A 14917-nucleotide genomic window follows, 5' to 3' on the forward strand; every position below is an offset into this window, starting at 1 on the left:
AGATACAAACAAATAGATCCAGACATACAAACAGACAAAGACAGACACTTGGACAAGCAAACACCCACACAGACACACGGTAACAGATAGTAAGAAAGGCAATAACACATACAAACACTGAGATTCAGACATACAAACAGACGAAGACAGAAATTGGGACAAGCAAACACCCACCCAGACACATAGGCACAGAGAATAAGAGAGATAAAAACTCATTCAAAGACACAGATTCAAACATACAAAAAGGCAAACACTGGGACAAGCAAACAGTCGCTTCGACACACAGGCAAGGAGAGTGAGAGAGACAAAACTACAAACGAACACATATATTCATATGTACAAACAGACAAAGACAGACACTGGGACAAGCAAACGCCAACCTATGCAAGTAGGCACAGAGAGTGAGAAAGTCAAAAACAAAAAAAAACACAAAGAATCACACAAATAAACACAAAAACACAGACATCGAGACAAGCAATCACACACCAAGACACAAAGATACAGAGATTGAGAAGGACAAAAACACATACAAACACACGGATTCAGACAAAAAAACGGACAAAGACAGACATTAGGATAAGCAAATACCCACCCAGACACACAGACACAGAGAGTAAGAGAGACAAAACACATACAAACATGCAGATTCAGACATACAAACAGACGAAGACAGAAATTAGGACAAGCAACCCCCCCCCCCCAGACACATAGGCACAGAGAATAAGAGAGATAAAAACTCATTCAAACACAAAGATTAAAACATACAAAAAGACAAAGACAGCCACTGGGACAAGCAGACATCCGCCCAGACACACAGGCATAGAGAGTGAGAGAGACAAACAACAAACACAAGCTCACATATTTAGAAATAAAAAGAGACAAAACAGACACTGAGATAAGCAAATACCAGCCAAGACACACAAGCACAAAAAGTGAAAGGGACAAAAACACATACAAACACATGTATTCAAGCACAAAACACACTGGGACAAGCAAGCACCCACCCAGACACACAGGAACAGAGAGTAAGAGAGGTAAAAACACATGAACACTCTCAGGCTCAAACACACAAACAGATGAAAACAGAAAGTGGGACAAGCAAGCACCCACCCAGAGACTTAGGCACAGAGAATGAGAGAAACAAAAACTCATGCAAACACACAGATTCAGACGCACAAAAAGACAAAGACAGACACTGGGAAAAGCAATCAGTAACTGTTACACACAGCATAGAGAGTGAGCGAGACAAAAACACATACAGACACACGATTCAGACATACAAACAGACAAATACCGACACTGGAACAAGCAAACACTCGCCCAGGCACACAGGGATAGAGAGTGAGAAAAACATATACGGAAAGAAAAATTCAAACATATAAACAGGCAAAGACTGACACTGGGACAAGCAAAATGCCGCACAGACACACAGGCAAAGAGAGTGAGTGAGAAAAAAACACATACAAACAAACATATTTAGACATACAAACAGACAAAGACAGACAGTTGGACAAGAAAACACCCAACCAGACACACAGGCACAGAGAGTGAGAGGGACAAAACATATACAAACAAATAGATTCACGAATACAAATACGACACGTCAAAGACAGACACTGGGACAAGCAAACACCCAGTCACACGCAAAGGTACAAAGAGAGAGAGAGTAAGACAAAAACATATGCAAACACACAGATTTAGACATAAAAATAGATAAATACAAACACTTGGACAAGATAACACCAGCCCAGACACAAGGGCACTGAGAGTAAGAGATACAAAACACATAAAAACAAACAGATTCAGACATACAAATAGACAAAGACAGACACTGGGACAAGCAAATACCCACCGAGACACACAGGCACAGAGAGTGAGAGAGGCAAAATCACATACAAACACATAGATTCAAATATACAAACAAGGACTGACACTGGGATAAGAAAACGCCCACCAAGAAGTAAAGACACAGAGAATGGGAGAGACAAAACGCATAAAATTACACAGATTCACACATACACACAGACAAGGACAGACACTGAGAGGCAAAGTCAGACAAAGACACAAAGACAGACAAAGAAAGAAAAATAACTTCATTAAAGTTTGGTTTATTTAGGCTCAATAAGCGTGGTATGCCAAACTAAGTGAACCTAAATGAACCTAATATGAATAAAGTTAATTTATAAAAGTTGGGCATTGTAGGTTGGTTGCAATACCAGGGTAAAGGTAGAAATCAACTGGCTGTTTGCTTGTCTCTCTCACTGTGCCTTTGTGTCTGAGCACATGTTTCTTGTCCCAGTATCTTCCTTCGCCTATTTGTCTGTCTGAAGCTATGTGTTTGCTCTGTTTTTGTGTCTCTCAGTCTTTGGGCTTGTGGATCTGGGTGGGTGTTTGCTTGTCCCAGTGTCTGTCTTTGTCAGTTTCTATGTCTGAATCGGTGTGTTTGCATGTACCTATCTCTAATATTCTATGTACCTGTGTACTGAGCAGTTATTTTTTTGTGCCAGTATCTTTCTTTGTCTGTTTTTATGTTTGAATCCACGTCTTTGAATGTGCTTTTTCTCTCTCACTCTTTGTGGATGTGTATTTGGGATGGTTTTTCCCTGTCCCAATGTCTTTTTTTGTCTGTTTGTACCTCCTAATCTGTATGTATGTTTGTGGTTTAGTCTCTCTCTCAAAAATAGGTGCCACCTGTTTGTCTGGGCGGGTGTTTTCTTATCCTAGTTCCTTTCTTTGTCTCTTTGTATGTCTGAATCTTAGTGTTTGTATGTATTTTGTCTTTCTCAGTCTCTATGCCTGTGGATTTTGGTGGTTGTTTGCTTCTCCCAGTGTTTGTCTTTGTCTGTTCATACGTCTGAATCTGTGTGTTTGTATGTTTCTTGTTTCCCTTACTCTCTGTACATGTGTGCCTGGGTGGGTGTTTGCTTGTCCCAGTGTCTGCCTTTGATTGATTGTATGTTTGAATCAGTGTGTATGCATATGTTCTTTCTCTCTCACTCTTTATGCCTGTGTGTTTGGGCTGGGCTTCGCCTATCCCAATGCTTGTCCTTGTCTATTTGTATGTCTTAATCTGTGTGGATGTATGTGTTTTTGTCTCTCTGACAAAAATGCCGCTTGTTTGCCTGAGCAAGTGTTTGCTTGTCCCAGTACCTTTCTTCGTCTGTTTGTATGTCTGAATCTATGTGTTTGTATGTGTTTTGTCTGTTTCACTCTCTATGCCTATGTGTCTAAGTAGGTTTTTCTTGTCCCAGCGTCTAGTTATGTCTGTTTGTATGTCTGTATGTTTCTATGTCTGTCTGAATCTATATGTTTGTCTGTGTTTTTGTCTCTCCCACTCTCTTTGTCTTTGTGTCTGGGCGGGAGTTTGCTTGTCGCAGTGTCTGTCTTTGTCTCTTTGTTTGTCTGAATGTGATTTTGTCTCTCTCACTCTCTGTGCCTGTGTCTCTAAGTGGGTGTTTGCTCGTCCCAGTGTCTGCGTTGGTCCGTTTCTATGACTGAATCTATTTGTTTGTATGTGTCTTTGTTTCTCTCATTCTAGCCCCCTTTGTTTCTAGGTGGGTATTTGCTTGTCCCTGTGCCTGTTTGTATATCTGAATATGTGTATTTATATGTATTTTTGTCTCTTTTACTTTCTGCTCCTGTGCGTCTAGGCGGGTGTTTGCTTGCCTCAATGTTTTTCTTTTTATGTTTATCTGTCTGAATCTGCATGTTTGTATGTGATTTTGTCTCTCTCACTCTCTGTGCCTTTGTGTCTTTGTGGGTGGCTGCTTGTTCTAGTGTCTGTATTTGGCATTTGTGTGTATGAATCTGTGTGTTTGTATTAGTTTTTGGTGTCTGGGTGGGTGTTTGCTTGTCCTAGTGACTATGTGAATGAATAGTACTCTATTAACAAGCAAACTCTCACAACATAAAAAACTGCCAAACTTGCTGCTTTCTGTCAGCTAGCCTACATTGTCTATAAGAAAACATAAGCACATAAGTATAATATATAAACGTAGCCTACAGCAATGGGTTCAACTGGCTTGTCAAATAAAATGAGTACAATGAATAAAATAAGTAAAAATGAGTGCATAAGTACACAAACATAAGAACATAAGTAAAATTAAGTAACATAAGTAAAATGAATAAAAAGGAGTATAGGAAGCACTTTATTATCTAGGAAACTCTCACAACATAAAACTACCGAACTTGTTGCCTTCAGTTAGTTAGCCTACATAAGCATATAAGTGAAATATTCAAACATTGTCTACAGCGATGGCCTGTCAGTCAAACTGACCTGTCAAATACAGTGAGTACAATGAATAAAATGAAAAAATAAAATGGGGACATAAGTAAAAACGTAAGTACATTATAAAAAAACATACACCGATGAATCCAACTGGCCTGTCATATAAAAATGAAACAACAAAACTAACACGTTAACAATATAAATGACGCATTAACATGATGCATTACAAATTTCGTTTATTTATTATTTCAACAAACGCTGGCACATAGCTCTTTCTGTAGTGCTCAGTTCATCAATAGGATTTAAAACTGGGATTTCTTATGCTTTTGATCGAGGTAAACGGGGTTTTGGAGGGCAATAATGGTCTGGGAGTATAAATTGAAAGCGTGGGTTACAACTCAGAGTATTTACGAAATTGGTACAAGGAGTAAAACGTTGGGCTGCCAAGGTAGGGAGGTGGAATTCCTTGAGAATGTAAGGCACTTTGCCTTGACCGTAAATAATTCTCAGGGCTCTCTTCTGGATAATTTTCAGCCGGACTGATCCGCCGTAAGACCGAAATGCCATACTGGGCAAGCATACTCAAGATATGGACGGATAAAAGATGTTTAAAGGCGGAGGATATGTGCTTTTGGGCACGAGGATTTAGCAAATAGTTTAAGGAGAGACAAAGATGTACTAGCCTGTTTAACAATAGAGCAAATGTGGGGATCCCATTTCAAATCGCTATTCGGTGTGACCCTTAAGAGTTTAGTTTTTGTTACAATTATTTCATTAGGTATTGGGGTCACAAATGATGGCTTTGATTTAAGAAAACTAAATGTCATAATATGATATTTATGGGAGTTTGCTTTCATTTTTGACTGGGCTGCTTCACTTGCAACGTCTTCGAGAATTTCCATTGCACTGCTCTTAATATTTTTTCTGTACTTTTTGAGCAATGACATGTCATCCATAAGCTTCCATCGATTGGCTGATTCATTAGCAAGATTGTTAATCATTACTAAAAATAGTAAAGGACCTAAAAGTGCACCCTGCGGAACTCCACACGAAATGGAGAGTGAATCAGAATAAACATTTTTATAATTAACAACTTGACTCCTATTTAGATGCAATAATATTAACTAGAAAATGGGGGACATTAGATTCATTCAGCTATGACACATTATGTTAATCATAACACATTATGATTAACTAGATCAAATTTTGAGTTCAAGTAAAAGGATATTGAGCCAGATATCTGGCTCGTCAAGTAATTTATATACAGTATCGAGGAGACTGACCAGGGAATGTGTCGTTAATAAACCTTTCATGTTTCCGAATTGTTGTTCATCAATAAGTACAAGGATCGTATTTTTAAGCCAATCTACTGCAAAACCCTCATGCAGTTTAGAGAATTTTGGTGTTATCTTCATTGGCCGAACTCCATATAAATCTAATCTAACACCTTTCTTCTGTATGGGTGTAATGTATCCTTTTTTCCAGCATTTAGGGAATGAACCGCTTCTAGTAATTGTATTAAAAATATTTGATAAAGGTTTTGAAAACTTATCAGGAATTGCTTTTATTAAATCAATTGGAATGTCAAGGGGGCATATTGAAGTTCTCTTTAGTTTACGTATTTTTGCCTCAACATCAACAGGTTGTACTACAGGGATATCCTGGTTTGGTGGTGGGGATGGGGAAATATGACAGTATCTGTCTGTCTTTCTAACTAAAAGAAAATTTAAAAAAAAACTAAAAAAAATAAAACTTCAAAAAAATAAGTACAAAAAAGGGGGTGCAAAAATTTTGGCGGTGGGAAGAGGCATTAGGGGTTTTAGAAGCTGGGACTTGAATGACCAAGGGTTGTCATTTCATTGCCTAAAAAATATACAACTTTATTAATTTCAACTTTATGATTACATACCCCAATACTGAATAATATTATCAAAAGACGAAAAATATAGTCAATACTAAATAATATTATCAAAAGACAAAAAATACACTCAAGTAATTGTCATGTCTTGAATATTAACTATTATAATAACTGGACATTGCTTTTATTCAATGAAGATCGAATAGTTTCTAATCGTGCTCAGACACTAATATTATGCAAATGTTGTAAGCGTTGTATACATTTCTGTATGTAGGTCAATGACCTAAATCGGATATAGTCTGTATCTTTAGTGCCAAATAGCGTGTTCTTTCCGTATCTATGTTGGCTGCACTACTGCATTTAAGGTTTCGACTTGATACTAATTGAAATTCTTAAGACCATTTTGAAAACCAGAAGGCATATAGTTTCTCCAGATTTAGCTCAATTTACCCTGGAAGTTTCAACTTTATAAACTTAGCCGTTCTTTTAAGAAAAAAGGTGAAAGTAATCACCTTTATTTGGATTAGCATTTGTTTGTAGGCTACATCAAGTTTACAATTTTAAACTATTAATAGCTTTATTTGCTTCACTTCTGACCGGAGTTTTCAATAAGTCTCATTTTAGAATGGCTTACCTTAAAGATCTCCTCATTTCTGTGTCTAAGCCCACTCGGCTCTCAAACAAATCCAAATCTCCATCTTCCAGCGTTAAACTTTGTGGTCTTTTGGCACGAGCAGAATAGGCCCTTTGCCTATAATAATTGTTAACAGGAATTAAACAAATACCAAAATAAAACTTTAAAAAAGTAACCAAGACTTACGTAGGACTAAAAAAATGAAGTAGATCGCTATTTCGAAGTATTTTGCTTTATTTTTAGATATATTCAAAAAGATTTATTTTTAGGCCAATATCGTCTCAAAATCCATTCCCTAATGTAGCCTTGGTTGCACATTTTACCACTTAGAAGGCATTTATTCAGTCCGAGCTTTGTTATTCTTACTTTAGAAAAAAAAAATCATTTTCTTACTACTTTCAAAACTTGAATCTTTTTTTAAAACCAAATCTATACAATGACTACTCTATCTCAATAAAAACACACGCCAATCCCAAAACACGGCATATGTATACCTTTTTTTACAACATGAGACTTAAAATCGTGAGTACTTAAAATCAAACAGCTCGTGGTAACGAACTGTAGTAAGGGGCGACCCGGTAACCAAAACTCTAAAAAATGGAATTTTAATACCAATAGCTACATCAAAAGAACTGCATTTTAATGCTGATTTTAAATATTTAAGTTTCATCAAGTTTAGTCTTACCCATCAAAAGTTACGAGCCTGAAAAAATTTGCCTTATTTTAGAAAATAGGGGGAAACACCCCCTAAAAGAATCCTCATAGAATCTTAACGAAAATCACACCATCAGATTCAGCGTATCAGAGAACCCTATTGTAGAAGTTTCAAGCTCCTATCTACAAAAATGTGGAATTTTGTATTTTTTGCCAGAAGGCAGATCACGGATGCGTGTTTATTTGTTTGTTTGTTTTTTGTTTTTTTTTCAGGGGTGATCGTATCGACCCAGTGGTCCTGGAATCTTGAAAGAGGGCCCATTCTAACGGAAATAAAAAATTCTAGTGCCTTTTTTAAGTGATCAAAAAAATTGGAGGGCACCTAGGCCCCCTCCCACGCTAATTATTTTCCCAAAGTCAACGGATCAAAATTCTGAGATAGCCATTTTATTCAACGTACTCGAAAAACCTTATAACTATGTCTTTGGGGACGACTTACTCCCCCACAGTCCCCGTGGGAGGGGCTACAAGTTACAAACTTTGACCAGTGCTTACATATAGTAATGGTTATTTGGAAGTGTACAGACGTTTTCATGGGGATTTTTTGGTTGGAGGGAGGTTTTGTTAAGAGGAGGATATGTTGGGGGAACTTTCCATCGAGGAATTTGTAATGGGGGAAGAAAATTTCCATGAAGGGAGCGCAGGATTTTCTAACATTATTAAAAAAAATAAACAATGAAAAAATAAATATGAAAAGTTTTTTCAACTGGAAGTAAGGAGCAGCATTAAAACTTAAAACGAACAGAAATTATTACGCATATGAGGGGCTCGCCTCCTCCTAATACCTCGCTCTTTATGCTAAAGTATTTTTAGTCATTTCAACTATTTATTCTACGGCTTTTGTGATTCTGGGGTCATTCTTAATGAATTGGGACACAATTTAATCTTTAGGGTAAAGAGCCAGGTACTGACGAGGGGGTGAACCCCTCATATATGTAGTAAAAGTATGAAATTGCAAAAGTTCGTTACGTAAGCTAATTTACAAGTTACGTTTATCTTTTACTAATAAAAAAATTCGTAAAAAATTAAAAGGTCTAGTTTCCTTTTTAAGTAACCAAAAAATTGCAGGGCAACTAGGCTTCCTCCACCGTTCCCTTTTTTCTCAAAATCATTCAATCTAAACTATAAGAATGCCATTTAGCCAAAAAAAAATTGCAAATTTCGGTTTAATCATTCCTCTGCGGAGAGCCAAAATTAAAACATGCATTGATTCAAAAGCTGAAAGTTTAGCTGAAAGTAAGGAGCGACATTAAAACTTAAAACGAACAGAAATTACTTCGTATATGAAAGGGGCTGCCTCCTCATCAACGCCCCGCTCTTTACGCTAAAGTTTTTTACTGTTTTAAAAATCAGAGTTGAGAGAAAGAGTCAAACTTTAGCGTAAAGAGCGGGGCGTTGATGAGGATGCAGCCCCTTTCATATACGAAGTAATTTCTGTTCGTTTTAAGTTTTAATGTCGCTCTTTACTTTCAGCTAAAAAAAACATATTTTTTTTATTTAATAAGTGATAAAAACGTATCCAAGATGCGATCTGAGCACAAAACAATCTGATTCAGCAAGAAACCAAAATTTAAGGAGCGTAAGCTGCGCAATTATCATATCCTGCTTGTTTATTTTTGCTACCATTAATGGTGGAAGAAAAAAGAAGCTGACACAATTTTGTTTACTCGAGAGCGAGTTTTTGTGCTTCGAGAGCGAGTGTGCAAGATGTTTATATGCGTTTTTTCTCGAAGGAGTTTTTGAGGAATAGGACAGTTTCGCTCTCAGGTCATAAAACTGGGGCCCCTCGAAATTAAGCAAAAGTATGGGCTGCAATTTTTTTGCAAATTCAGAGTTCTCAGTAGAATAAAGTTTCCAAAAATATTTAGCCTATCCAAACTAACAAAAGGCATTTAAAGACATGCGGCAAGAAAATTTTTCTGCAATTCAAGTTTTATTTTATCGATAACGAGAGTATTATGCATTCACATAGGATCTTTACCAAAAGAAGATGCCAACGTAAACACAGAGAAAGACCAAATAAATTGCTCTTAACAGTGTAGAAGTTAAAAGTGTTCAGCCAAGTTCACCTTCCTACACCGGTTTCTTACACTAGTCCTACCAACAAGCAAAAATGACCCCTATTAGACCCCTATTAGACATTACTCGTAACATTCAATTTGTTTCTTGCGCTTTGCTGAAAACAATACAAAATAGCAGATGCGTAACGGGTGCCCACGAATGTTTTATATAAATAGACAGTATTTTCATGCTCTCTTGAAAATGGGCTGTTTTCAGTAAAGCACCAATAACCACTTAAACTTTCTAAGATGAGGATGGGCCACCTAGTAGCTTCTGAGACCCTTGGAGAAAAAGAAGAAAATAAAATAACAAACGAATGGACACATTAGTGGGAATCTGCATAAAAAAAAACGATTCTCTTCGGTCAAACTAAACTTTTATCGAAGGTTTAGCATTTTCAAAGATGATAAATTCAATTTTTACTATTTAGTTCAATTTGACCTTTTGCTTGAAGGATTTCGGGCTTCCATGCAGCATTTTTTAGGATTTGGCTCATAATGACAAACTACTGATCTATTGTAAATGATAAAAATTAACATGCCTGAAGCAGTATTAAATCGTAAATATCTTGACCTTGAAAGTTCCTAAGAGAAAGTTCGTCTACTATTTGGATACTATTGGCCATTACTAGGTTGTGGCTTCCGATTCAACCTTAGATGGAATTTAAGAATTAATAAAAGAATTAATGAAAGTTCTGCCAGAAATAAATAGGATTTTTTTACAAAAACTGCAAAAGTAACAATAAAAACCTCAAATTAACATTTCATAGTATAGAACCCAATTATAACTAAATAATTTATTAACACACATAATCCGTATTTAGTAGTTAATAGTGCTTTAATTGAGGCATAAATATGTGAAGGTTGCTTCTCCACGAGAAAAAAAAAATAGTCTTATGATTTGAAGATTCCAAAGTCAAATATAAAAATTCAGGTTACCTTGTGTAATGAAACAAAAAACAAAATATTTAAGAGATAAAAAGCTAAGAAACTGCTTTAAAGAGTAACTGCCCTCTTGTCAATGAAAATGAATATTACTTGATTTTGGGAAGAACCATAATCTTCAGTAGCTATGGTAACAAAAGCACTAATGTCGTGCTGAACAACACTAATTTTCTTGACTTGCTGCATGTTGAGATAGCATACAGGGCTTTATTCTGTTTTTATCGAACAAAAAATAGCCTACAAATGGCTAACGTTTCAGTGCAATTTTTCCTTGTTCTCCTCATTCTTCCCTTATAAGCATAAATTCTTCGCACTGATGTATTATAGCCACCACACCAAAGAAGTGAAGTTATATTAACCCTAATAAAACATACCAAAATATGATGAAAATATAATAATTTAGAAACAAAATTATGGAAAATACAACTGAGAACAATGGAAAGCAGGCCACCCAGAATGCATTATATTAAATGCCTAACCACCTCTATATATTAAATATTTAATCAACATATACCTGAATAATAATTCATCTTGCTCAGGCTAAGATGATTATCTCCGAGTGAACACAGAAAACTGGTTTCATTACAGATCAAAAATAAAGTGTGGTCGCTGTAACACGTAAGTACAAAATTTTCTAAAATGAGAAGCAAAGTAAAAACAAAGTAAAAACTGAGTAAAAACTCAGTTCACGTTAGTATTCATCAGTTACTATGAAGCACTATTAGTGGAATCTGTCGGGCAACACGCATCCACGAGGAGACCCAGAGCGTATATTTCTTTGTGAGGATTGGATAAAAATATTTCAATCCCCCTAGTGGTGAGAGAAAACACGTGGAACTTCCAAAACTATACATACAATGCAATACCATTTCAATCAAACCTACTGATTTGCAGCTTAGGTAGAAAGAGACTAGGCAAGCAAGGTAAAAAGAAGCTAGGCTCTTTCCACTATGGATTAGTGCATACAAATATAGTTTCAGTGGATTTTTCTTTGTTCTCCGTGGAGATTACGTGGGAGGATCTTTCCATGGAGGAATTTATCATGAGGGAAGAGAATTTTCACGAAGGAGGTGCAGGATTTTATAGCATTATTTAGACAAACAAAAACAAGAAAATAAACAAGAAAAGGTTTTTTGAACTGGAAGTAAGGAGCAGCCTTAAAACTTAAAACGAACAAAAGTTTTTACGTATATAAGGGGGTTTGTCTCCTCCTCAAATATCTCACTCTTTAAGCTAAAGTATTTTTAGCAATTTCAAATATTTATTCAATGGCCTTTGTGATTCAGGGGTCATTCTAAGAGAGTTGGGACAAAAATCAAGCTTTAGTGTAAAGAGCGAGGTATTGACGAGGCGGCAAACCCCCTCATACACGCAATAAAAATATACAAATAAAGAAGTTCGCTATGTAAGTTAATTCGAAAGTTACGTATATTTATCATTAATAAAAACGTTCGTAAGAAATAAAACGTTCTACTTGCCTTTTTAAATAGCCAAAAATTGGAGGACAACTAGGCCTCCTCCCCCAACTCTTTTTTATCAAAATCATCCGATCAAAACTATGAGAAAGCCATCTAGCTAAAAAAAATTAATGTGACAATGTCGGTTTAATTATTCACATACGGTAAGTCAAAATCAGACCATGCATTAGTTCAAAAACATTCAGAAATTAAATATAAAAAAACAAGTTTTTTCAACTGAAAGTAAGGAACTAAAACTTAAAATGAACAGAAATTATTCCGTATATGAAAAGAGTTGTTTCCTCCTCGATGTCTCGCTCCTTATGCTAAAGTTTTTTGTTCTTGAAAAGTAGAGTTGTGAGAAAGATTCAAACTTTAGCGTAAAGAGCATTACGCTCCGTGCTTCTGTACGGAGGGAATTCCGTACAGAAGCACTAATATACTTCAAAGTAAAACCAGATCTTACACTACTTTGAATATCCACAAACAAGTCATCACATCTTCTTGTATCATGCTCGTGAACAAAACTTCTGAAACGGTAAAACTCATTAAAAGTTTTCGGAACTAGATTATGCACATAATTAAACACAAACACTGCCGTTTGATAGTCCCTTATCTGTCCAACACTGAGTAGCCTTAGAGACCTAAAGCATGCACTGTGTCTTTAACCTTTTTTACATACTTCCCAATTATTCTTGCTTCTTGATTTTGTAGAATTTGCACACGCCTGTAATTAACATAAAAATTGCTGCTCCAAACTAAACATCCGTATGATATATATGGGTAGATTATTACAAAATATATCGTGCGAAGAGTACGCTCTGGCAGAATATGCTTTAGTCTTCTGAGGATACCAGCTCCACCTGGAATTTTGGCAGAAATAATGTCGCTATGATGCTTCCATGATAGATTAGAATCAATATGGAAGCCCAGGTACCGCAGTGATTTAACTTGTAAAATAGGTTTTTCACCTAATAGGACTTTAGTATTTACATCAACAGAATCACCCATGCACAGCAAACTTAAAATGTAAACACATCAAATCTTTTGAGAGCATCCTCAGCTTTTACTATTAAATCATCGACTGATTTTGCAAATACTGCGAGCACAGTGTCAGCCGCAAAAGAAGTAATACATGCATCCTGCAGATAAAAGTGCATCATATCCACGTAAACTAGATAAAGTAAAGGGCCTTGCACAGAGCCCTAGGGTACACCACACTTCACACGAAAAGGCGATGAGACTACATCATTTGAAATGACTTTAAGGGACCTACCGTAAAGATAGCTCTAAAACCATCTTTGACAAACTCCATTTATTCCAAAACAGCTCATTCGATGAAGCAATACTCAATAGTCAACCGTGTCAAATGCTTTTCTAATGTCAATGACAATAGACACAGGTACGTTACCTGAGTTTAATGCACAGTTAACACTTTGAACCAGGTGTTGTAGGGCATGCGTCATGGAATGACCCTTAAAAAACTGAAATTGTGTCTGACTCAAAAGCCTAATCATCTGAAGGAAATTATAGAGCCGTTTATGTACCACTTTCTTCAGTATCTTTGAAAACATGGGTAGAATTGATATGGGTCTCCAGTTACCTATATCTGACTTACAACCACCGTTGTGAAATAGAATGACCTTTGCCACCTTAAACTGTACCGAAAACTTCCCTTTTCCAGAAAACGATTAATGAAAAAAACTAGACAGGGAAGAATATATCTTAAAATAACTTTAAGAGCTCAAAGGGACAAACCATCAACACCGGCAGAATTAGACTTAAGTGACAGCACAACTTTATGCACTTCTTCACTCGTGCACGGCTGAAATTCCATATTTAAAGTTTTACCACGGACATCATTAATTGAATTGAATTGAATTTATTTATAACCCGTTATAATACACATGAAAAACGGAGTATAACGTGAATAAAAGAAAAGAGGAAAAAGAAAATGACCTACAAAACTACACAAAAAACTTTGCATCACTTCACCTTACTTAAAAACAGTTAAAACATACAAAAGCATAACATTCATTGAATCAAAATAGCGCTCCATGGGTGCCGACCAATTCTACTATTGTAAGCTTCTATACTTTTTCTGATAAAAGCATGCGGGTCTATGATGCCGTATCTTTTAATGACCCAGGAGTTGCTTGACCATGGTGGAAGGGCAAGCAGGTATTTGGCATACCGGAAATAGATTCTCCGAAGCTCTTTTGTCTCGGTTATCGTAAACGTACGCCAAAAAGGTGCAAGGTATAGGAAATTTGGGAGTGCAGAAGCATTGTAAAGTTTCGCTAGCAGTTTGCGGTTGAGTCGAAGTTTGTTTGCTACCCAGCTTCCGTATGCAGTTGCTGTTCGACGTTGGAAATGAAAGATCAAGAGCCTTCTAGTTGCTTTAAGAGTGTCACCGATAGGAAGCCCTAAATATTTCATTTGTGATTTTGGGGAAACTGGCGCGCCGTCGAGATTAATAGTAAATCCTGCTCGAGTTTCAACCCAGTTGAACAGAACCACGTCCGATTTTTCTCTATTGAATGTAAAATTAATCTTAGCATATTCTTTACTTTAAATACCAAAATTTCTTTCGAACGACTGTACTGTTCGACTGGGGTTAAAAATATCATCTGTATAAGTGATAAGTGACACATCAATCCCTTTTAAAATACACGAACTGGAGAGGTAAGGGCACCCTGTCTGACGCCTCAACGGACTGGAATAACGAAATGTGCTATGGTCCCATCAGGTAGCCTGATTACAAAAGCAAGATGGTTATACATATCATACAAAGTAAGAATGGCAGACGTGTCAACTCCCCGTTTATATGGCTCAAGGAGAATGTGTGCATGAATCAGAGATTCGAAAGCATGACTTACATCATGACTCCCTAGGACGAGCGAATCACCAGACTTATCGGCATCTATAAGTATTAGATGCTATAAGGCCTAGGGCACACCCTAGGCCCTTTTGGAAGCCAAACTGATATGGCGGCATTTAGCATTTATCTGTAAGTTCTGG

General features: G+C 36.6%; 1 protein-coding gene across 1 annotated transcript in view; it reads right to left on the bottom strand.

Annotated features, from left to right (window-relative positions):
* Positions 1–14917, bottom strand: part of LOC136025765 (uncharacterized) — a 92077-nt gene that overhangs the window by 50396 nt on the left and 26764 nt on the right. Inside the window, exon 3 of the mRNA XM_065701751.1 lies at positions 6721–6837. Coding sequence (XP_065557823.1) covers positions 6721–6837 — 117 coding nt within the window. The remainder of the gene's footprint in view (positions 1–6720; positions 6838–14917) is intronic.

Source organism: Artemia franciscana, chromosome 4 (genome assembly GCF_032884065.1).
Source record: "Artemia franciscana chromosome 4, ASM3288406v1, whole genome shotgun sequence".
Lineage (NCBI taxonomy): Eukaryota > Metazoa > Arthropoda > Branchiopoda > Anostraca > Artemiidae > Artemia > Artemia franciscana.